General features: G+C 41.7%; 1 protein-coding gene across 6 annotated transcripts in view; it reads right to left on the reverse strand.

Annotated features, from left to right (window-relative positions):
- UNC5C (unc-5 netrin receptor C) overlaps positions 1-25,808 on the reverse strand; it is a 357,995-nt gene that overhangs the window by 35,068 nt on the left and 297,119 nt on the right. For 4 of the 6 annotated variants that reach the window (XM_045017250.1, XM_045017246.1, XM_045017249.1 and 1 more), the window contains 4 exons: positions 10,839-10,895; positions 8,907-9,098; positions 6,851-7,195; positions 4,114-4,201 (listed from right to left, as the gene is read on the reverse strand). In XM_045017250.1, coding sequence (XP_044873185.1) covers positions 4,114-4,201; positions 6,851-7,195; positions 8,907-9,098; positions 10,839-10,895 — 682 coding nt within the window. The remainder of the gene's footprint in view (positions 1-4,113; positions 4,202-6,850; positions 7,196-8,906; positions 9,099-10,838; positions 10,896-25,808) is intronic. The other 2 variants (XM_045017252.1, XM_045017247.1) reach the window with 1 other exon arrangement.

Genomic DNA, 25,808 nt, shown 5'->3' on the forward strand with positions numbered 1-25,808 from the left:
ATGTAATATAGGAGGCTGAAACTCTGTGCTGCTCTACCTATGCTACTTAGAGTAAATCTAAGAGTACCAAATTCTGTTCCCAGTTACACTCATATATCTGAGAGCAGGTTTTGGCTCAAAGTTTCCATTATAAATCCCATATTATAGTTTAATATTTGGACTTTCAAATGTCATCAGCTGGAAATGCTCTAAAGGATTTTTCAGCCTAGGCGCAATACATTTCCCATGAGTTATTTTGATGTGTTTGCTGAAAATATCTATGCAGGGTACACACAAAGTTAAACTCCTCAGGATTTCCAAGGGTTTATTTACCAAACCCAAGGCCACAAACTTCTCCTTAAAAAGTGAATGTCTGAAGCTAGTTCTTTATGTATTATTCTCTTCTGGGTTTCTTTAGCACTGCAAGCTAGCTTGCTGTTCATTAAATTCACCACCTTGCTGTTCCTGGGTGTTTGAGGAGGGGACAGGTTGATGGGTTGGATCCTGGGTGACTGTGGTGTGATAATATGTAATATAATATGAGGGGTCTGGGGAAGTGATTGATGGGGTCTGGGGCAGTTCTAAGTGCTCTAGGAATGGTTACAGATAATGCAATAAGGCCTAGATTTTAAAAAGTATTTAGGTGTTGCTGTGTTCAGCATTGCAAGGCCTAACTGATTTAGGGGTCTAAATTTCATTTTCAAAAGTGATTTAGGCACTTAAGAGTTTAAATCCTATCATCTGTCAGTGGGATTTTGGCTTCTGCATGCCTAAATCCCGTTTGAAAATTAGATTTAAGCTCCTAAATCAATTAGGTGTTTCAACACCGAGTGCATAAATACCTTTACAAATCTAGGCCTAAGTAGCTCATGTTAAATATTGTACACACTATTGATTTTAGAACGTGTGGAGAGCCTGGAGTTTTAAAGAGGTGCTGGAAAAAATCAAAGTCATATATATATCTGAATTATCTGAATTATCCACTATCACTTAGCGGTCCCCGTATTAGGAATCTCAGGTAGCACCAGCCTGCAGATGTGACATACTGCATAGGAGGTATTGGGCCTCAGGAAGCTTTTCTGCAGTACATGAATCTGGGAAGAGGCTGCGAGTGGCTGGCTGGCCATCCACCCCCCTGGAGAAAGTAATGTAGTAGCGGACTGGGATTGAACAATCTCATTATGCTCTGTATACTCTTTACCATATCTGATCACCCAGTGAAATGAGCCTATGACAAGTCCCCCTAGAGTCAACTGGCACCTCGATATATGTATGATGTGCTCTGCTGCCTCCACGGCGTATTTGAGCTCAGTGTTCTCCTCTCTCACAAAATCTTTCCTGCACCTGCAAGACCTCCTCCTTCCGTTCATGCCTTCATATGCCCACACCCACATTCATTCATTCTTCTCAGGTAGCACTACTTGAAACATGCCCTCTCCATGCTGATTTTATGCACAGTACCACCTGCAGTGCAACTGCTATCATGAACCATGTAGAGTGGATTTTATGGCCCTTAAAGGGAAGTAAAAACAAGGATTGGCCTGCCACGTTGGGTGCCCATCACTGAATGGGAGAAGAGGCAATGATTCTTTCCATATCTGAAGAACAACTAGTAGGAGTAATTTCTGGGTGACTCATTTGTGCACACTCCCGCCTTCCAGAAGGAAGTAAAACAGAGTGGAGATGGGCAGAGAAATTTAATGTAGGACGCTATCTCAGCTGCACCATTCAAATAAAGGCATAGGAAAGTCTCCTTGGGTTAGCTATAGTTTCCCTCTGCAAGAGGTGGACATTTTTTCAGTACAGGTTGCTAGTTTTTTAAAAAATATAGCCCAAAGTAACATGAAAAAAATCAATATGGGATGTGAATATAGACAAGGCCATTTTTGTAATTAGCCATTTTCAAAACAGAGGGCATGAATAATGTAAGCATGAAGGTCTTTTTTATTTAATTTTTCTTTAAACAGATTATGTTTAGCATGGTTCAAAAGACTACTTAGCCAGAGAACAGTGCTCACTATTGTACGGTGTACAAACAGCTGTGGCTAAGGGCATAACAAAAGCTATCCAAGGGCTGAGCCAAAAAATGGATTTAGCTATAAGGAGGAGAAAGAGGCATAACACCGTGCAATGATTACTTCGTTTTACATTTGTCATTTAGTCTTTGTGCACGTTATTCCACACCTAAAGAATAGGATTTCTCCCTTCTCTTCAGCAGGTTTGCTCACACTGCTGCTAGTAATACCTTGCCCTTTTAGGGCTCCTTTCTGCCAACATTAAGGGCCAGACTGTGACATGGACCACATGCCCATGCAGGGAAGTAAGGAGTAAGAAGCATTTTTGTATATCAGGATGCCAGTTACCTAGCCCCTGTGTCTGGGTGTCTAGGAGGAAGCAGGACAACATTTCCTCCCTTGAGCAGGTGGGCAGAGAGGCGTGGGGAACAGGTAGAGCCTTGGCTCCATTCCTTACTCATCGGCTGCAGTAGCTGAGCCAGCGCAGGGTTAGATAATATTTTGCTAATGGTATAGGGCAGCCAAAAATTGCTATTCCCTGGGAGCGAGAAGGGAGAAGGGAAGGTATTGTGATTCAGCGGTGTGTCTCAGAATGACGGTGTTGAATCACTCTTCCTGGGGTGGTGTAGCCTTTGGCTCTGAACTTGTGCCACAGGTAATAATCTAGCCCTCAGTAACTTGTCCTAGGTCACAGAGAAGGTTAGGTGAAGAGAGGAGAATATCAGACTGGAAGCTCTCACTGTCAGCCCTCTGTTAGAACCACTAGGCACCTCCCTGCATCTTTCGACACCTAAACACTTTTGTAAATCTATCCCTATGTGACTTGGGCACTTACTTATAAACCTAAGTCTCACTGTCTTTCTCCGAGACTTAAGGGGAGATCTTCAAAGTCACAAACGACATGTAGGCACCTAAGTATATGTGACTAAATATCATTTGGGCCTTTGAAAGTCTCTCCCTTAGGTTACAAAGTGCTTAACTCCCTTTTGAAAACGGGGCTTAGTCTCCCTTAATCACTAAGGTGCTTCTATAAATTTTACCTTACTTCAGACTCTGTCCACATTCTGAATCATATTTTAGTGAGTTAACTAGAAAGTACGTTTCATTTTCCTGTGTTAAGATGGACTCTTATTTCATAAAATGACAGCTTGCTAGAAATGTGATGGTGATGATAATAATTAATCATTTGAACAGGCCATCAGAGGGCTGCCTCATAATCCTGTCTTAACACTTAGCATGTCTTTCTCAGCTTCACATCTGCTTTTCAGAGGCTTGTGTCAAGACTGCAAACGAGCTGGAAGCCATGGAGTGCAGGCATTTCTTCCAGTGATGGCCCTCTTTAGAGTAGGTCTTCTGAAGAGGAAGGCATTGGATGGGCCTGGTGAGGGGTGTATGAGGCTCAGCTGGAAAGTGCCTCCCATTTGGGTGGGAAAGTGGCAGGGGATTCTAGAGAGGTGATATGCTGACAACGTAGCTTGAACCTGGAGAGTAGCACAGGCACACACGGTTGGCAAGCCTGTGCTAATTGTGACATGTAGCCTCGGCTCTGAATAGGGGGTAGCATGGAGCTGCAGTGACCCAAGGGAAGCAGCCATGCCTCAAAACTGTGCTTCAGTCCCTCCTTGTGCTCTTTGGTGAGCACAGGAGGCAATGCACAGGCTACAGCATCCCTATGGACAGCCCAATGTACCCTCTTATATCCTTTCCCAGCCACTTCTTCCTCCACAGGGATTTGTGTTCCCCAGGGTAGCATGGAGCATGCAGCCCTTTTCCCTCCTCTATTCAACTGAGCAAAGGCCCTTTGCAACAGGTTATCAGACACTCTTCCTGCTGCACTTAATTCTTGCTACTGCATTATTCTCACTTCTAACTTGGATTCAGCTTCCCCTAAGCTTGAAAGCTTTTTGCAAAACCTATAAAAAGCAAATATCAGAGCTGGCTCTGTGGCCAGGTTATCCTCAGCTCTCACCTGTGTCTGCTTTAAAACCAATAAGCAGCCTCAACACAATTGGCTTTGCATAAATATCTGCTTATCAGAGATTTTAGTTAGCACATTTTCTCTCATCCCGTCCTCCATAATTAGTGCTCAAGCAAATGCACGCCAAGTAGAGTCTTTTACCTCATGTTCTCCTTCCTGTGAACTGTCAAATACATTTCATAGACTCTTCCCTGGGGAACAGCCCCTGCAGGGATCAGCAAACTTACACCTGCAAAACAGAAGAGACACAAATAAAAGGAAACGGAGAAAGAAAGGCAACCAGGTCTCTGATGAAGAATGACAGGAGATTTTGAAGACGAAGCCCTACATGCAGGTCACCCTGGTGCCTCCCATTGTCTGTTTTGAATTACTGCAGTGGAGAACTGGATATTTTCCCTCTCCTTTTGTTTTATTTAAGGAACAAACAGATGGTTACTCTGTTGCTTACCTTGTAAAATGTGGGGAAAACCAACAGCTCTGTCTAAAATTTCAAACAGCTGTAATGGAACATCTCTCCCCAGGCATTTCTTTTTTAATAAAAAACAACAATAAAATCCCCAAACAGCAGAATACTGGCCCAGGAAACAACAAGAACCATTTCTTTTTGGGAGGAGCTGGTCACGTGGTCAGCATCCAGTGTTTAGATGTACTTAACTTCTAATTATACAATAGTTAGGACAAAATGGGGATACTTGACATCCCTTTTATGTCCATTCATAAAGAGTGGTCCAGAATTCCAATACCCAGTCAAGTCTGCCCTGCACTGAACACAAGTTAGTGGCAATTAGTGATGTGCCACGAGGCACAAGTACTCAGTAGCCCGCGCAGCCGGGCAATTCTGCACCAGCTGCTATTGCTGAACTGGAGTGATCAGAAATCTATGGTAGGGATTTTAGTTTCTCCTGCATAAAATTATAACTAGACAGCTGAAGCAAACCTACGAACAGAATATTCACAAGGTGTGTGTGTGTGTGTGTGTGTAAGAAGAAGAAGAAGAAGAAGAAGAAATGGCCTTACAAAATGATGCACTGGACAGTCCTCATCGATATATCAGGGCTGGCTACAGCAAGCAGGTGCTTGGGGCAGCCAATGGAGAGGGGTGGCACGTCCGGATCTTCGGGGGCAATTCGGAGTGGGTCCAGCCGCCGAATTGCCCCCGAAGACTGAAGCAGCGGTGGTAGAGCTGCAGATTGCAATTGTGGCTTTTTTTTTTTTGCTGCTTGGGGCAGCAAAACCCTGGAGCCGGCCGTGCAACATATGAATAGTTTGGGGCCTGGCTACATGAGACCACCTCTCTCTCTATACAGTATCCCCTCTTGTGACCAGGGGATGGTGTTTGAGCTGGAGTCCCTCCCCCCTGTTTTAAAAGGGAGGGTACAGCTGGCAGGCTGGTTTTCATGAATGCCTTTTGACTTTGGAACTTGTTTCCCTGTGGGTCTGTCACAGCCCAGATACATTAAGCTTCTGAGCATGCTGCCTCACCCATGTATTTCCTCAGATGTACAGGGAGGGATTATAAGGACTTTTGACTGTTAATTGGTGGGTAAATATTACTAGAAGCTGTATAGACAGCCCACTGTACTGGGCTATAGCTGATGGCTATATTTGTTCCAGTTTGTTTTAATTATTTTTAAAGTGCTCCTAGCAATAGATACGTACTTTTTCACCTACAAACTGAAGTTAATATGTGAATTAAATTATGTCTGTCTAACAGACTTTGCAGTACATGTGGAAAGCAGGGTGGAAAGTAACCTGAGAATGAACTGGACCTCTAACAAGAAGATCCTGAACTTCAGGTCTACAGCACTATAGACTAGATTTTGAACTGAGCTCAGCAAACCACAATCAGGCCAGATTTTTTTTTTCTCCAGAACAGCTCAGCACCCATTTAGGCCCATAAATGAGACAGATTAAATTTTCAAAAGCATTCAGCATCCAGTAAGAAGAATAGGGATCACCAGAGGCTAAGGGGTTTTGAAAATCAAACCATTTCATTCGGTGTCTAAATAGGAACAGAGTTGCATTTTTTGTTTGTTTCTTTTAAATCTGGTCCTGGTTGCTGGTGCTGAGCACTTAAGAAGCTGGCCCTGAATGTGGTGAAGATTTGGTATTCTAGCAGATTTGAATATCCACCCCAGCTCACTTCTCTTAATAAGCCATCACACTGGAGTTGGATTAACTGAAAATTTTGGTTAATTGGGGTCCAACTATCCAGCTAAATAACAGCGTAGCCATTTTCCAAGCTGTAAACAGAACTTATTTTTTTCTTTACTAACTTGTGCAGTTCCTGAAAAGCTTCTAATAACGAAATAAGAAAAAGACACACATAATGTCCTGGTTTCCTTTGCTATGTAATCTCTGTTAGGCAACCTGTTCAATCACCTGCAGAAAATTAGTATTCTGCTATCTTGCTTCAGCACTGCACAGTCTGCAGCAAACTGGAACTGGAACAACTGATTTGTTTTCTAATTAATTTGTCCTTTTTATGCATGATAACAAAAGTGAGGCTTTCTGGCTTGAAGTTGGGTTGTTTGGTTTATTTTGGGGATCTGTATAAAAGGAAAAGGTCAAGGATACTGAATTCCACTTCACACAGGGAACTTCTGAAGTCTAATATTTCTGAAGGAAGTGGTCACAGTCTTCTGATTTGTTGTTAAAGAAGGCCAGGACTTTGGGGAAAGGATATGTGAAATAGCTGAGTAAACCTGAATGGAAAAAAATGCTGTTTGGGCTAAACATAGAAAAGGCAGATTCCAAGGAGTGACCTTGTTTTTTCTTCCTAAAAGAACAGATAGATGGCATTGCTTAAAACCACCAAACAACCACCACTTTTGAAATCTCACTAGGAACCTCTGAAGCTGATAAGTGCAATACTTACCTGAATTGGGAATGATCAGGTGACCTCCAAGGGAGTTGAAGGTGCCAAAAGCAGTGCATGATGGGTCTGTTTGTCGAGCAAGACTCTGGTTTTTCATGTTCAGGGTCTCATTTTCCAGAAGAGACTGAGTTATCTGTGGGGATAACTTGGATGAGAAGTCAGACAGGTCGTCCTGTGGGGTGACTGCACCTGAGGTACTATAGACCTTGATCTTCAGGTTGGGCAGTGGATCAAGGATTGGAGAGTTGGTCATTGGGATTTTATCAGAGACATCATGCAAGGCGTAGACAGGACCTCTGTACATGGCTGCAGCAGATGTGAGGTCTGGTGGCACTGCCAGGAGATCTGTGTTGGAAATGAGAAAAAACGACAAAGTATTACCCACGGCTGTATCCCCTTCACTGAAGACTTCCTTCTGGGTGAAGATTTAGTGGTGCCATTCTACTTGTGTCTTCATATTGAAGGTGTGGAAGCAGGGAAAGAAAGAGAGGGTTTAAGTGCAGCCATTTAAGTGTCAGAGACAGAGCAACTGTTCTATCAAGTCTTAGCCTAATATTGTGAGACGTGTAGAAGTAGGGCTCACATCAGAAGCGAGTGGAAAACAGCAGAATAGTCAGTGTGACCTAGTCTTGAGATAACGATGTTTGAGAAGAGAAAGTGAGAAAATGCTGAATAGATAGCAAATAGCCTAAATAAAATGCAGATGTTTTTAATTAATGCACGTCACAAAGAGGTATAAATGCTTGTGTGATTTTGCTTGTACTTTGGAGAAACTGAGGCAGAGATGCTGTCTGTCAGCTGTGTTCTTCCCTTGCAATTGCATGTCCTGAATAAAGCTGTCTCTGATTTTGTTGCTTCCAACCTGAGAGTGGAGTTTGTTTCTTCCACAAAGGGAATGATGAGCAAAGCCCTAATGGACTGATATTCTTCTCCTTTTGTATCCATCCACACATCTCCAGGGGTTTACATAGGCCCTATCGCTATGGAATCTAATTGCTGCACAAAACTGAAGTGCAACCCTGCTCAATACGGATTTTTAACCTGTATTCTTTTCCAGTCTGCACGCTGACTTCAAATATGACATGCCAGGTCTCAGTACAAGAGACTCTCTATGACAAAACCAGTTTTATTAATTAATTTTCCTTCCATAAATGCTAAGTATGAGAATCATTAGCCTATTTATTCAACCAGTCCAAAGACAGAATGATAGAAAGAAGAGACAGAAAAGACCTATGGGGTCATCTTCCTCATCACCCACAGCCAGCGCAGAATTGTCACCAACGGTATGTTGTACAGTGCCTTCTGCAGCTTAGCTTTAAACAAACCCTTGGCAAAGAAAGTGCTGCTCCTGCTAATGTTCCATTTTTACAACTCTCTAGCCAGTTTTACTTTTTTCTTGATGTAACTTTAATACTCAAAGAATGACATCAAAAGCCAGAAGTTTCAGCCCAAATGTATAGCTTCCAAGAGCCAGTCTTGGCTTTGTGCATTCATTTTCTGTCTGATGATGTCTGCAAATAATTATGCTATTATTAACTGGTGACAGAAATTTATTATGTTTTCCACCCACTGAATCTTGCGCCAGAGCAATGTCTCATCTCTCAGTAGTAAATACCTCCCACACATCTCTCCATGCAGACAGCGAGGTCACAGTAAATATGATTATCAGACAGTAAAATGGGAAATATAATGTGATGGAATTACTTTATTAGAGTATTATTCTAAGACATGGTAGAATGAATCCTGTTTCTGTTGTAGCCAATGGTGTATTTGCCACTGACTTATATACAAACCCTTATTTCTACATGTCTCTGTGTGTTCCTCTCACTCCTTTTCTCCTGAAGCTTATACTCCTCTGTTTCATGCTCTAAGGTAGGTCTGAAAAATCCCAGCATAAGGTTTTAGCACTTGACTATAAGAAACAAATGAGCATAACCTTTCTTTTTTCTATGAAGGGGCAACTAGCATCCAGTGAATATAAGTCATACAACCCTGAAGACCATTTCCTTACAGTATCTGCCTGAATTGATCTACATGAAATGAAATGACAACTAACCTTGTCTTGCAGCCTTGATGTTAACGGGTTGGAATCCGCCATTTAGTGCCGAGGAGTCTATAATATCTGATTCAAAGTCACGGTGGTTCTTCCGGTACACGAACAGTGCCACAATCACTGAAATAGCTAGGCACACGATTACAGCTATCACAATGCCAACGTAGAGAGCTACATCATCTGAGTCAGGAGCAGCTGGAGGGACAAAAGAATTAAATATTGTTCAGTGGTATCTGGTCACAGGAATTTTCAAGAATATACATCCGTATTACTGTCATTTCCTTCTGACATTTGTTACCTTTCTTATAGGTTAACTGAAAATCTATCTCCAAAGCTGTATAACAGGGCTGTTCCCTTTCAGAGGAAAAATGATCCTAGATTTTTCTTCGCTATTTTCTCATGCTTTATCTATCTATCTATCTATCTATCTATCTAGTAACTAGGCAGCATAACAAACCATTTATAACTAGACTTATAAAGCAAATTTAGCTAAACGGGGTATAACACCATATCAATTCCTGATGAAAAATTCAATGTTAATTTAGTGGTACATTGGATAACGAAAAGGTTTTTTACTTCACGTCTTACTTTAAAAATAAAAGGCCACTTTTTGTGGACACGCCTGGCATGTCCTGATAATGTGTGTAGACTGAGTTAGAATATTTTTCTAAGTGTAATATTCCAAGTCATTAGTTTCCTCCCAGAGCACGTCCTACCTCCCCATACACCCCATTTGAGACAAAAAACCTGCAAAAATAGAGCAAAACAAATGCTGAGATCTCATTAGTGGAATGCTTGGACAAATGCTGAAGCAAGCACCATCTACTGAAAGCAAAATTCAACAATGAATGCCGCAATTTACAAAAGGAAGCCAAGTTCACTGTAGCTCTCCTTTGGGAACAAGGCCTGCCCATGAGATTTTCGCTACCTGTTTGTACCATAACTTCTGCACTAATCCCAGGGTAATACCTAGCACCACTTTCTACCAGATATGTTTCCAAAAGGCCTGAATACATGATCAAAAATTGATGTGTTGTGTGTGTAGCGAAATATTCCACTATTAGAAGAAGCATACCGAGCGAAGAAACTGCAAACAAATCAAATCTTTCTCATGCACCATTTTGGTTTAATTTAGAGCATGTGAAGGAATTTTTTTGTTCTCTGCTTTCCCGAGGTGTAAACCAGTCTGCCTTGCAGGTGAGATATGGCAGATGTTGAAAGGGACTCTATCTGGTCTTAGCTACTATGTAGTCTTAAAATCTCCATTGTTCAAAATGCAACCCACTTTTGTTCATCAACAGGTTCTCAGGAAGCAGAACTCTGAGTTCCAGCCTGAAGATGCTATATCTCCTCCATATTCGCTATCTCTTTTTAACGTTTATAATAATTTAATATTTGACAGTTTCCTACTCCTCCTTAGATATGAATAGGCTTCTCCCTTTGATTTCTGTCTTTGAAGCACCAGCTTATCCCCTTTCCTTTAGCCACCTATTAATGAGGGCAGTTATCATGCCGCATGTGCTGATTGCAGTGTTGTTGTAGCCATGTCAGTCTCAGGATATGAGAGAGACAAGGTGGGTGAGATAATATCTTCTATCGGACCATTGTCTGTTGGTGGAAGAGACAAGCTTTCAAGCTAAACAGACTTGAAGTCCAAAGAAGAGCTCTGTGTAGCTGAAAATCTTGTCTCTTCCACCCACAGAAGTTGGTCCAATAAAAGATATGAACTCACCCACTTCATCTCTCTCACATGAGTCTATTGACAATTGTAACACTGCCACTCCTTCCCTCCCATTAAGCAAGCAGGATGCAACTCACGCTGTACATTAAGCCCCTCTTTCCCGATGCAAATGTAGCTGGGCTAAAAGTAAATCTTGAACCAAGTAACAGCATCACATCAGTAATCAGAAACATAAAATCAAACATTAAACTTACAAGAAAATCCATATTCATTCTGGGTTCTCTGTTCAGTTGAAATAGGATAAATGAAACCTTAAAAAGAAAGAAATTAAACAAAAATGGGAACAAAATCAAATTAATGAGGGGAACCAAAAAAAGGAAAGCATGAAAAATGGTTTAATTAAAAAAAAGAAGGAAAAGAAACCCATGGTACTTTACAATTCTGATTCAGCACAGAATTATGATTTTGCATCTCCTGTCTGCTCCAGAGCCTCACTAAGAATTAATAAGTAGGCAGATTGAATTTCAGAGCCAAAATCGGTCTCGAGTCACTAACTTTGGAGTGCTTAAAGTCTTTCTTTTATTGAGCATAAACTCTAATGGATCTAATTTATTTCAGACATCAAGCATCATTAGCATATGGAAAGTCTTTTTTTCCTACCCCTGCCATATGGTTTAATTCCCAGGACATTTTCAGTAGGGCTCTAAACAGTTTTTTTATTTAATTATAGTGGCTTGCTGTTGGTCTAATAGAGCTAAAGGAGACTTGTCGTCATTGGTCAGAGGTTAAATACCCATTTGCGGAGCAAAGCCCATACAGAAAACCCTCTTTTTGGATTTCCTTGGAATTATTTTATCCTGTTTCTAATAGGAATCCAATAGGAATTCCACAGGGTGCCAGCAAATTGAACTAGAAACTGAATGTGTTCGATTTGAAATCATTATAAAATCAATAGAGGACCTGGGGTCATAAACTTATTTATTTTAAATCTTTGAAGGCATAGTGTAATATTGATAAAATCATAACATAATTCAGTTTTATTCCAAAACTGATCAACAGTAAGAGTATCTCTTTCTTTCTTTTATTTCTTTTCCATCTCCTACAATAATATAGTAGCACTTTTTCTTTTCCAGTTGCTCAAGCTGGTTGGCACAATAACCCCAAGAAGTAGGCATTTATTTTATTCCCTTTTTACCAATGCAGAAAATGAGTCAGAGGGTCCAAGACTGATCCCATAGAAGTCAATCATGTCTGGAGAGGTAAATGACATGCCCCAGGGAACAAAGGGAGTCATTGTCAGAGCTGAAATGAGAACTTCAGAGGGCCTGACTCCCTTTCCTGTGCTCAGGCTGTGGCACTTTTAAAGCCATACTGTAAAAATACCAAGTGTTTATGAAAGCTAACTACCTGTCACATAACCATGCTGTTAACTGAAATACTAGAGGCAGGCAGAGGTATTCTTTATGATAGAGGCGCTTTGCTGCAGCACCATGGGACAGCATTATGCCTTATTTCCCAGCAATGATTCCAGGCTTGCGCTTACTTTTATAAATATTATATTCCTCACTCATTTGTATGATTCCTTGAGGCAGGTTTGCCTGTTTGCATTTTTAATTGTTTCTCACTCGTACTAGTGAACTCATAACACTGGAGTTTAGGACATGAAAAGGATGCAAGGAGAGAAGAGAGACGAGGTAGGTGAGTTAATATCTTTTATTGAACCAACTTCTGTTGGTGAAAGAGACAAGCTTTTGAGCTTAAAAAGAGCTCTTCTTAAGGAGAGAAGTCAGGCAAGCAACTGCCGAAAGTCTGGGGCAGTGAGAGCACAGTTAGTCAGTCCATGGTTGGGAAAGTTCATGCTAGTGTTTGCAGCTGCACCAGTGCCACCATACAATATGAAAACTTCAGGGATTTGGTGGAAACCTGAGGACATCTTGGTCTACTGTGGGGAGGTGATACAGGACTAAATTTGCTCTCAGTGACACTGGTGTGACATCAGTGGAATTGCTCTGGAGTTATTAAACTCAGTGAAAGAAGAATTCAGTCTTAGATGTCCTTCCTGCAGCAGACAAAGATGCCTTCTGAAATCCAGCCAATAGATGGTGCTATAATAGGAAAATTCCCTAAAAGCCAACAAAATGATGTGGCATTAAAGGGGAACTGAAAAGTTGCTTTTTGTTTTATTTTAACCTGGCAAGTTTTGAGTTCAGAGTCTTGTGTTACACTTGCGATGAGATATAGTAACTGCCACTCAAAAGAGATAACATGGGTAAGTAAACACAGGGATGATTTTAAATATTCTGGGTCAAATTTATCCGGAAGTGACTACACCATAGATTTCTATTTGTTAAAAATATTTATTTGCAACTTCTAACTCTATATGCCCTCTGCCACCGATGAATTTAAAACAGTAGAACTTTCATGAAAAGGCAGCTACAAAATATTGGCATCATCTTATTCAGAAGATCTGCTTTGTGTGAGTATTGAAAGTCCTATCTATTTACTTAAATGGAAAAAATAAAGCTTTACTGCTTGCTAGGCCTGTTAAATGTATTGGCTTTGAAAGGCTAAGACAAAGCAGCTGGATTCTATTCCCTCCTCTGCATCAGCAACTGAACTGGTTACTAAATTCCAATCAGCTGCATCTGTGCAAACCCACATTGGGTTGCACAAGTGCCATTGAGGGCATAATTTAGGCCTGCAGAATTTTTTATTCTTGTTTATGACCTTTATTCCAGGCTTGACTTTCAAAGCCCAGGCTGAATTTTGCAGAACAATTGAGCACAACTGTTTTGGAAATTGTGGAGAGATAATAAGCAAGGAGCCCTCCCATGCCATTTTTACAGAGTCACAATTCAAAGTAAAACTGCACTTCTAAACAGCTTTTAAAAAAAGAACTTTTCCTTTCACTTTTAACAGAGGGAGAGAATTCAAATGGTAGAGACAGGCAGAAGGCTAGAGGACACACTCTGATGACGGCGGCAGTGGGGGATATGAGATTATTGCCACCCTCAGGAATGACAACACAGGTATCTCTTTAGACAGTTGGTTTTCATGCTGGCCCATCTGATCCCACTCTGAAACAATGAGCTAGGACATTCTCTTCAGATAATGAGGCAAACCTGCTGAGATTAGTACCTATGATAATGAAAAATGGCTTCCCTCCCATCTTCAGAGTGAGTGCCATGCAAAATGATATCCCCCCCACTGGCTGTATCAGTAGTGCTGTTTGCCAAGTACCTAAGGGACTTGTACTGGTATTATGAAAATTTTAAACGAGGGGAACTAAGAAAGGTGCTGTTAACAGGCTTTGACTCTCCTGCTGGTGCTGCTGACTCATGCATTGAGCAGCTGGTTTCACAGTCAGTAACTTGCTTTGAGGAAAGTAACTTAAGCCTGCCACTTGGCTTGTTTTGAAATATAACATTTCCAAAGGTTCTTTTGGTGCTTTGTTGTTTATTTCTTGTGCGTGTTACTGCTGGAACAATAAAAATATGAATAATTATACTTTACACTTACATAGGCCCTTCCAGCTGAAGATCTCGGATGCTTTTCAAAGTGAGGTATTTATTATCCCCATTTCCCATACAGAAAATAGTAACATAGAGAGGTTAATTGACTAGCCCAAAGTCACATACAGTGAGTCAGTCAGAGGCCATGGCTACACATTGAAATTGCACTAATGTAACTAAATTCATTTCTAAATTGATTTAATTAAATTGGTGCAACTCTCTTGAGTTTACAGGCTGCTCCACACAGTTTTTGTACCAGTATATCTGTTTCAGTGGAAGTGGTGAGGGGTGAGCTTTTTTTTTTTTTAAACTGAAACAGTTATAAAGGTGCCTTATACCATAATAACTGATTCTCTTTCCCTTACGGGAATAGCAATACTGATGTAAACATCCTTTATACTGATATAATCCACTAGGGGGTTGTACTGGTCTAGTTAACTTTTGTGGGTAGAAAAGACCTTTGACTGCCTTATATCCATTGAGATTAATTAAATTTCAATATCAGTCATTCTTAAACCGATTTACAGGGTTGCACAGATTTAACTAAATAGATTTAGAAACGGATTTAATTAAATTAGTGCAATTTGTAAGTGTAGATATGCCCCAAAAGTTAGAAATAGAAACCAAGTATCCTGACTCCCTTTCTCCTGCTCTGACCTCCAGAAAGCAGATTCATGCCAAAGGCAATAGGTAAGTGACACCAAGATATAACTAAGTGGACAAAATTTCTGGACATGTGGTACCTTTGTGGGAAGGTAGCAGAATTAATAAGCAGAGAGAGGATTTCTCTTCATGTGGCAAAAAGTCCCCTAAAATAATTTACCTGCAGAGGAGAAGAAAAGCCCACTCCATGCAAAAGATACTTTGGCTCTTTTTTAAGAGATGGTATATTTGGGGAATGGAAACATTCATCACTCTGAAAGGTAATGATGCAAAAAGTTACGACACTGACTCCCTGGAGTCCTTTTTCAAAATTTCCAGAGATGTCCGTAGTAGCCAACCTAGCAGCTCTGAATTTTTGGTCTACACTAATCATTACCGGGATGTGGACTTCTATACTACTACATCATGTTACATCCTTTGTCACCTCAAAATTAGACTACTGCGATCTACATGGAGCTATTGTTTAAATCCATCTGGAAACTACAGCTGATGCAAAATTCAGCAGCCCACTTGCTAAGTAGATTTCTCTTTGCAAGCATATTAACTACTGCTTTATTGTTAAATATTAATAATAATTATTATTATTTATTTGCATTGCAGTACCACCTGGAAGCCATGTGCCAGTCACTGTAAAAACAAAAAGAGGGTCCCTGCCATATGCTGTATGAACTGCACTAGCTGCCTATTGGTTCAGGGATTGATTCTGGGCTGTAGGTTTTTATCTATGCAACCCTAAAACTACTTGAGACATTACCTATCTAGGAGACGGCTTCTCTCCCCGTGCTATAAAACAAATAAAGCTGCTGGGAGGGCCTTTGGAATTTTCTTCACTCTTTGATCCATAATAGAATTTGTGGAATATTGCAAGGTCCATCTTTTCTCCCTTCCCCGCAGGGAGTTGGGTGAGGCCAGGGAGTGGTTGGGGGAGCGCTTCTTGGTGATTTTGTTAATGGGTCTTATTAAATATTTGTTATATTTATGCTGCTGCCAGGATAATTCTGTCTGCAGGTAATTGCTAGGGTCCTTTTTTTTTTGAGATGTATTTTAAGAGTTCTCATGGTCACCCAGAGCTTATGATGGGCACTTTTAATTTGTATAGCACAAACTTGAATAAATAAAGTATCCAAGATCTACCTGCTCACTTTAATGCACTCTGTCTGAATCTGTCATTAGCCATCTTTAAACTGCAGATGCTCTGTACTTTGCCTTGCACACAAGGCTTCAGATGTAACCAATGGTCATACAATTATGCAGTTCTTTCAAAAATCCAGCCACGCTATCTGTCTCCAATGCCGTCACATGGCAGTGAATTCAGCAGGTGGATTTATAAGTTGATGTAACAGTATTTCCTTTTCTGGACTCCAAAGTTACTGCCCTTTAATCTCATCAAGGGCAGAGAAAAGAAACATGAGCATTTAATCACTGCTATTTCTTTCTCTGATTTTACACAGGAATGCAGAATTATAAATGAATTATGTCATTACTGATTGGTCAATACATTCTGAATCATGAAGCTGTTATGGACACATTTTCAAAACATGGTGCTTAAACACAACAACCAAAGTCTTTCAAATATGGTCACTCAAATCAGCACTTAAGTCAGTGGTCCCCAACCTTTTCGGGGGGGCGGGCGCCGGACGACTAGCCACTGAGGACCGTGGCCGCTGGACAAGCGGCCGCTGAAATGCCTCTGTGAAGCGGCATCGTCAAGAGGCGTCGCCGCCGAAATGCCACCATGAAAGAGCATCATCACGAGGCACTGCCACCGAAATTCGGCGGGATTTAGGTGGTAGCACTTCTTGACGTTGCCACTTCTTGGCAGGATTTCGGCAGTTGCTTGTCTGGTGGCCAGTAGGCGGGCACACACAGATGCCCTGGCGGGCACCATGGCACCTGCGGGCACTGTGTTGGGGACCCCTGACTTAAGTAATACAAAATAATTTCAAATTTTGGTGTCTAAAGGCAGGATTTGATATTCTCTTAAGGCACCCACATATGAAAATTGGTTCCAGTCTTTGAATACTACTCAGTAAAGCATGTATTATGTGGTTTCTTCTAGGAATGCATATAACACAGTAGGCTATTGCCCACTATAAAGGTTGCTTTCAGCTTTCATTCAAATCTCCTTTTCCAGTGACTCTCAGTTTTTGGGGGGCTGAATTTTTCTGCACTTGGTCTCAGCCCAGAAAATTCTTTTGAAAAGTTTGAGTAAATTCAGATTCAGAATCAGTGTTTTTTCTTTGACTTCAGTGGCATCTGAATTAGGCCCTTGGGGTTTTTCCGGTGTGGGGAGTTGTTGTTTGAGTGACACATATTTACACTTATTTTAAAGACACTTCAGTTAAGGATACTCTGCTACTTCCAAGCTCAGCAAGCTCAACAGCAGTATCTTCCTTCCTTACTTTAAAGTGACATTGTCAACCAAAATTATCAGCGCCAATTTATATTTTGTAAAATCTTTAACCAATAGGAATGTTTCCATACACATTTTTAAAAAAGAGCTGTCAAAACACTATAAGCAGAGCCCTGAAGTATTTGCAATCCCACTACTGTAGCATTGAACCATACTACTAATGCCGTTTCTGTCCCCTACTCCAATCTAAACCTTCATTGACCATGGCGAGTTTGTTAGTTAATGCAAACTTGAGGTGACAGATCAAGTGTAGTGCTCAAAGAGTAGGAGCCTGCAAAAGCCGAAGGTGCCCTGACAGCGTTAACTCAGCCACGCTGCACATGTGCATGCATGTCTACTTTCCTGGTTAACTATAAACGGTAATACAGTATAGTACTGTTTGTTATTAATGGATACAATTAAATGTACAAATTGGTTGAATTAATACTGATGCAGCAGCATTAACACTTGGAATTTCCTTCCTTTAAGTGCTGCATGTATAACACAAGCACACCCAGCCAACACAGTTCTCTGCTGGCATAATGCCAGCGACTCATACCAATGGAGGATTGGATCCATGATCTCATCCTTCCTCTAAAATGGAGACTCTGAATTGCATGGTCATGCAAGCAACTTACTAAAGGAAGATGTGGGTATTTTCTTTTCTTTTTCAGATGTTGTAGTCTATTTTCTATTATGGTAAAGCAGAAACGTAAAATATTCTCCTAACATCAGTAATGAGTCTGCATTTATATATACAACTTAAAATAAGCTATTTAAAAAAATTCCTAGAAACTTAACCTTTCTCTATGAAATCAAAGGTGTGATGAAAGCTGTAATATACCTACATAGAAACAAACTGTTGCTTTGTTTTCTCAGTTTTTCTTTTTGGCCTTTATCTGTTTGCTTTAGTAGAAAGGGTACTGAGTGAATGCTTTAGAAAAGGGATGGGTGTCCCTGCTATAAATCAGCTGGAAAGCCATGGTTAAGGTTGCACATTCATTAATGTCTGACACTAAAACACATCCTGTATTAAGAAATAAAATACAGGAGCGATAAACTCTCAGGGTTACATTTCTGCAGCTAGGGATCCTGCAGTGCAAAGCTGCACTGTCCTAGCAGGGTCCCCTTGAGGCTTTATGAAGTACAGCTATTGTAGGTTCCTACTGCCAGCGTGGCACCTTGCAACTGTCTGCAAAGTGTGCTCCTTCCCTCGTGCACTGAGGCGGGGAAGAAGAGGGGCCATGGCACACCTGCAGCTAAGGTTGTTCAGAAAATGGTTTGAGGTTAAGCTGTATTTGAAAAATGGTATGAAACCAAGTAATAAAAGACTGTGGGCCACTTCTCTGGGTGTGCCAGGACTCTGCTGAGTACACTTCAGAGGGATGGTGGACAAAGGTGGATTTTTGTCCTCTTGAACCTGGGGAGCAATCTGGCTGCAATGGCTCTTTTAGGCCCTCTGACCATTATGCCAGTTAGAGCTAGTGTAATCCAGCTTTGCTCCTTTGCAGTCCAGCACACGCCCATCATTTCCCCTTCATCGGGGGGGGGGGGGGGGACAAACCAGGAGGGAGTGTTGTATACCAGCACAGAGATTCTCCCACATTATGAGACTCCTCACCATCCCCTTTAGGGCTTGTCTCAATATCCTCTGTAACATTAGAGTGACCATAGAGACACTGGTGGAGACAAACATCCGGCTCTGCACATGCACAAGAGGGCAGAGTTAAGGGTATAAGTGCATCCTTAAAAGAAATAATATATTCTGACTTTGAGTGCTCTCTTAATGCTCTCCTAACATAGATTTCCTATGGAATAAATAATACCTATAGTAAGAATAATCTGCAGCTTCTCTTACAATAGCAGTTCATAAACTTTTCCCTTCCCTGCTGCTTCCCAGCAGCAATAGCACATAAACAGATGATGTGATCTCTACAAGGTCATCATATTTTTTTGTGGTGAAAAAAGTCTCTAGAGTTCCTAAAAGCCAACCATAAGAAATATGTCCAGTCTCTTTCTATTACGAAGACACTTGCTGTTATATAGAAAGCCTTTTATGTCTGCACTAATGATGTCAAAGGTCAGATGTGACATCAGACATCCTAGAGATAATTCACCATAATTTATCTTCCTTCTGAAGGTCTAACTATTGACAAGTTTTGGATTGAGACAACAGCATGGGGTTTGAGGTTTCGTGAATCTCTCCTACTACTTACTCATTTGTTGACTCTGGCTTTTACTGAGAGTCTCTCTCTCTCCTTGGTGGTGAAGGGAAGATTGTGATATTCCATAGTTAAGGCTGCAACTATGTTTTCATTATAAATTAGATTTCTGACCCTTAATTAAAATCCTTAGAAAGGTCCTTTCTCAGTTTAAGTTCACACATCACATGTGTGTGTGAGGAAGTGGGTGGAAGGGAAGAATAACTTTTTGCTAAAATTTGCTGTGAATTAGCCCAGGCAATTCTGACATTTGGGAGATTAATAGGTAAGTGGTTTGCCCTTTTGGCTAATTCTTATCACATTTTGGGGGTCACGTCTCAAAATCTTTAAATTGGGTTTGTAGAGCACAGACACACCAGCCTAGGATTGCATTTGAGTTTTCATATTAAACTGACAATTCTTGGAGTTTGCTTTGCTTTGCTACTGTAGTGTGGTCAGGAGCTGAAGTGATGAAGGGGAGTGTCCAAATAGAGATGAGTGGCAGATGGCGCGGCAAAAGAAATGACATTTGAAGAGGAATTTGAAAGAGGAGAATGGGATGCTAACCCTGCTGGAGAAGAGGCTCCTCCTGGCACATATTCAGGCAGCTGTTTGGCAACATGCACCAGACTAAACAGCTCTATAAACTAAAGACCAGAATAATTCTTTTATTCTAGTTTTCTTACTTCTTACCCCAATAGCACCAATGACTTCAGAATTAGTGGATCAACATTATGTTTATCTGAGATTTCTTAAATATTCAACTGCAAACTACTTCCTCCATTACAAGAGTTCACTGAGTTATGTATCTTGCTGCCACCGTTTAACCTTTGGGTTGAGCCTGGGGCAGGGAATCAAGAGATTGGAATGACTCTGAGGCTGACTTGCTGTTTGACCCATGGCAAGTCATGTAACCTCTCTGTGCCTTGCTAAGCCAAGTGGAGTGGGAACAGTGATACTTACCCATCTCTGTAACGGGCTTTGAAATCTATGGCTGAACTAAGCACTATGTATTATCATTATGTTGTTATTAGGGCTCTACCAAATTCGCAGCCATGAAAAACGTGTCACGGACCATGAAATCTGGTTTTCCCCCTGTGAAATCTGGTCTTTTGTGTTCTTTTACCCTATACTATACAGATTTCATGGGGGAGACCAGCATTTCTCAAATTGGGGCTCCTGACCCAAAAGGGAGTTGCAAGGTTATTTTAGGGGGATTGTGGTGTTGCCACCCTTTCTTCTGCGGTGCCTTCAGAGCTGGTGGCTGGAGAGTGGTGGCTACTGACTGAGGGCCCAGCTCTGCAGGCAGCAGCACACAAGGATGGCAATACCATACCATGCCATCCTTACTTCTGCGCTGCTGCTGGCAGTGACTCTGCCTTCAGAGCTGGGATCCCAGTCAACAGCTGCCACTCTCCATTGCAGCCATTATCTGTGCAGACGGCATCACACTGGCCCTCTAGGGCTTTACAACAATCACACCCCCTTCTCCCACCATCTAGAGCCTTAAGAAATGCATTGGGGAAACTGAGGCACACAGACAGTATTCAGAGAAAACACCTGTATACGACCAGTTACATACTTTGAAGGGTGTAAAATAATCAAATATTGTGCTAAATACAATGATACTCCAAACACCTTCAGTTGGCACCTTGCAGGAGAGTGGCCCAGGCCATCAGTTGCCTGGAGACAGGGTGTCGGCCATTCTCTGTGCAGACAGCATCACACTGGCCCTCTAGGGCTTTACAACAATCACACCCCCTTATCCCACCATCTAGAGCCTTAAGAAATGCATTGGGGAAACTGAGGCACACAGACAGTATTCAGAGAAAACACCTGTATATGACCAGTTACATACTTTGAAGGGTGTAAAATAATCAAATATTGTGCTAAATACAATGATACTCCAAACTGACCACCAAATTTAAGTTGCACGTTTTTCCCCTCAGGTGAGGGTTCTGGGGTGGGGCTGGGGATGAGGGGTTCACAGTGCAGGAGCGTGCTCGGTGCTGGGGGTGCAGGCTTTGGGGTGAGGCAGGGCTGAGGATGAGGAACTTGGGGTGCAGACAGGCTGCCGCCCCAGGGCTAGGGCCAGAGAGGACTCCCCATCACCACCACTGGGAGCAGCAAGCTCCAGGGGAGGGACCCCTCCTCTCCCCCCCGTGCCCCCACAGCACACTCACTCTGCACCACAGTCACTGCACATGCTCCTAGGGCCCCTCAGGTCCAGAAAGCTCACTCCCCTCCCCTATGATGGGTACTGGGGGGGGGGGGGGTTGCCATCACAGGTGGCCTTCCATGCTGCCCCTCACCATAACTTCACTGTGGATGGGTGATGGGGCTGCCCCTTGCCCAGCATGGGGCAGAAGTGGGGTAGTCAGGGTGGTGGCTGGCTATGGGGCGGGGGAGCAGGGTGTCATAAAATTCACCCAAGCCCCAGCTGCTCAGGTCTAGGAAGCCTCCCTCTCCCATCCCTCCTGTGGCGGGTGGGTTGGTGGGTGCTGGGGGAGGGGGCATTGCCTTCACATGTGGCTTCCTGCCTCCCCTGTGCAGCCTGCTGCGCCTCACTGGGGGTAGGAGTCGGGGCTGGAGCTGGGGCTGGGGGGGAATCATAGGGTCAAACACTCAAACATAATAAAAAAAATCATAGGGTCAAACACTCACGGAAGCCCCAGCAGCTGCTAAGGTGAGCGCTGTCCCTCTCCTGGCCGGAAGTCCCGCTCGCGTCTCCTCCAGGTAGGGGCAGGGGAGGGGAGAAGAGGCCCCCTCCACTCCCCTCCCCCTCTACAGCAGCAGTTGGTTAGCATTGTTCTTATGCTAATGGTGCAGCTGTAGCCTTAGGCTACGGCAGCAAAAGCAAGGGAGAGAGACACTCGCTGTGCGCTCTTTACATTCAGGCAGGGAAACTTCGGGGGGGAAAAACCTAGCTCCAATATTGGTGGAGCAGAGCCCCTGATTATGAATATTCCTGGGGCTTTAGCTCCAAGAGCCCATATAAGTTGGCGCCCATGCATCTATTATCAGTTTACATGTCTTTCTCTTCATCTAAGTGGAGATCTTTTATTATTATATATTATCATTATTAGGCAGGGGGTATGAGGGAAGAATAAAGGAGAAAAGAAGACAAGAGATAGGGAATTTACAATGATTATAGATATATAGGAAGAATGTTTGGAGTTTCTTTCATATATGCATGCTGCTATGCTTAGTATAAGTTGACATTTTCAATGCAGTCCAAAGGCTTTAGAAAAAATATCTTCTCTTAAAATTAATGGAGTGGTATAGTGCTCTAGTAGATGAGGCACTGGATTGGGAATCAGGAATCCTGGGTCATATCCCCAGCTCTGCCATTGGCCTGCTGTGGGACCTTGGGCAAGTCATTTCACCTCTCTGTCTCCCGTTTTGCCTTTTGTCTATTTAGATCATAAGCTGTTTGAGCCAGGGATTGTTTCTCAGTACGTTTGTACAGCGCCTAGCACAGAGGAACCATGTTCTGAATTGGGGCCTTTTTGCATGAATGTAATACAAACAATAGCAAGAAGATGTGTCCAAACTCATCAGAGTGCTTTGAAATCTCACCCATTGTTTATCAGCAGGTTAAACAAACAGAATTGTAGATCTGGATGAATTTTATATCAAATAACAAATGCTACAGAAATCCTCCCCTCAGGAATGGATTGGAAGAAAAGATGAGAAGATCCTTTAAATTAAAGCAGCTCTTCCTGAAAGAGCTCAGCAAGGCTGGCGAGGTGGATACATTAGTATGCAGAGAGACTGAACATATTAAAAGTTGTTTCTCAACCCACATGCTTTTCATAAAGGATTTCCTTTCATTCTTTTACACACACACTAGCTGCTGTTGTGATCTCCCTTGAGACAACTTTGCTTCCCTCCTTGATTCTGAAAAGCATCCCCTTACTCTTCGCACACTGAACTGCTCAGAAGTTCTCTAGGTTCTCATCAGGTTACTCTGGGCTACAATTCTTCACAGCACCCCTCCTTTGAAAACAAACCAAAAAGGGAAACATGCTTATTTCATCAGAAGATTCTGGTGTATTACATTGAACAAGCAGCACATGTGCAGAATATGTATGTTCCAGCAAGAAACTGCTGCGACAGAAAGCACAGCAGACATTAATACTAGGTTAACCTTTCTTCCTTCTCAAGAAGCAACTTATGTAATAGATGCCTGGCAGGAAAACGTGGACAAATGTGAAGTGTTAACCTTCTAATACATAAAGATGACAAATTATATACTCTTCTGAGACTGACATTACTATTATTAAAACAATGAATAATATGGAATATTTTGAATGTCAATAGAGCCTTGCAGGCAAGGATCTCAAAGCATTGTGATATTTAACCTAATCTCTGTGCTTCAAATAGGATATGCTGCAAATATGGTGGTAAATAATTTAACTACTGTGGGTGGTGCCAGTTTTTATTACACACACAGTATACAATGTTGCTGAGGGCTTATTAATGCCATTACAATAAATTATTAAATTATTGTAAAGACTCCTGCTAGGTGATACAGTATATTTGGAGGCTTACAGTAGTAACAGTTGTCCTAAATTTTCACTGCGGTTACTTTTCTTTTTCAATCTGCCTCCTGTCTCTCTGCGGGCATGCTCGTTTAATGCTTATTCATTCTTTCATGTTAAGGGAAAAATACTAGCTACTGAATAGGAGTGTGTGTGTACACTAGCAAGATCATTAGTCTGAGTAAATGTGACAGTAGAGTTGCACCAGAAACACCATGGTTAGCGGTAAGCAGAAACTATAGCTTTGGGTGTAAAATACTGTAATTACAAGGGATGGGGAAGGCTCCACACTTTTCATCCCCACACAGAAATCGATAGCGGTATAGACTGCTGCTCTGTGTTGGAGTTGGGGCAGTCTGATGAAAGAGCTTATTGATTTGCCCAAGTGATGTTAGTGTAGTGAATAATAGACTGGAAGAGAAAGGGCTTGTAAATTAGACTGATTCAATCCAATATTTCCTGGGATATCTCTTTTATACTTGTTTTTTTACAAGTGAGTTTCTGTCAAAGCAATGGGTTAGTCGCTCCTGCTACAAGAAGCTATTTAATAATTCTTAGACCTCCACATTACTATATTTAATTGATAACCTATCAGTTTTTGATGAAGACTGATTCTGGGAAGGAAGGGAGAAACTGCTCTAATGGGTAGAATCTGCATAGCATGCAATTAAGCAGCCAACCAAGTAGAAATCAGAACAGGATCCAAGCACACAGACGGCTTGATCTTGGGTCCCTTGGCTCTTATCCATGTGCCCACCAGGGAAAGCTACTGGGAGTTCTCTGAAAATGTGTGATCTGGATTCAAAGGCCTCCGAGTTATGAAAAAATCTAATTCCAACTCAATCCAGATGAAAAATCTAATAATCTGTAATGAATTTCAGTGTGTTCCAGGAATGAAAAGGGTCCTGTGTTCCTCCCTAGCTCAGCACACAGATGCACTATGAGTTCATCTGGAGGAACCCAACCCCGTACAGAAGTAAAAATAAAAGTGTTCTGAATGGATTTACATAAATTGAGAGAGAGAAAGAATAGCAGGCACAGAGCTAAAGTGTGGCAAATCAATCTATTCAGCAGTGATGGATCATGGAGCAGGACTGTAAGTTTGACAAGTATATGAACCCCATACGCATAAAGACATTACCATTAAACTCCAACACTGAGGGACAATCTCAACCCCTGGAGCTAAGGAGATCAATATGCAACTGTATATTTTTCATTTCTTCCCACCCTCCATATAGATATAAAAATGCAGAGTGGGATTCACATTAGCATCGCCCTCTCTCTTTTCGAAGATCTGTGCTTTACTCCCAGCAGTCACTTTCACAAATAAAATGCAATATACCATCTACATAAAAATGGGATCCCTACAGGGCTTTTATTCTGCAGCAGCATTAGGAATTTGTTTTCATGAGAGTTCTGCTTAAATGACTCTGCTTACGCATATACCCAAAGATGACACACACCTGTCTAAATATAATCTGGTAATAAAGAGCTTTTTAGAGTGGAGGTGGTTTCTTTTCTTGCTAATTTACCATAATGGCTCATTCACACCACTGGAGTTAAGGATACATTAGCTTCCCCACTACAAACCCATATTTTCAGGGTGTAATATAGCTTTACTTCAGCATGACTTTTTTTTTTTTTAACTTTTAGAGAAAAGTTTAGCTTCTCTTTTCCTTCCTCCACAAAAATAAAAATGGAAAAATTACAGCTGGTTTCATGAAGCTGTCACTCAAAGCATCAAAACTCAAATGAAGGATGTGGCCATGTGGATGAGTCAGTTTTTGGTTAAACTGGAAAACTGAAGGCAAAATCATGTTTTGAGATTGGATAGCTCAGGGTTTCGATACAGATTCTTCTATGTCTAGGTCACTTGTTCAAATCTAGCCCTGTTTGGTAGTGACTGAAAATC

Source organism: Mauremys mutica, chromosome 5 (genome assembly GCF_020497125.1).
Source record: "Mauremys mutica isolate MM-2020 ecotype Southern chromosome 5, ASM2049712v1, whole genome shotgun sequence".
NCBI lineage: Eukaryota > Metazoa > Chordata > Testudines > Geoemydidae > Mauremys > Mauremys mutica.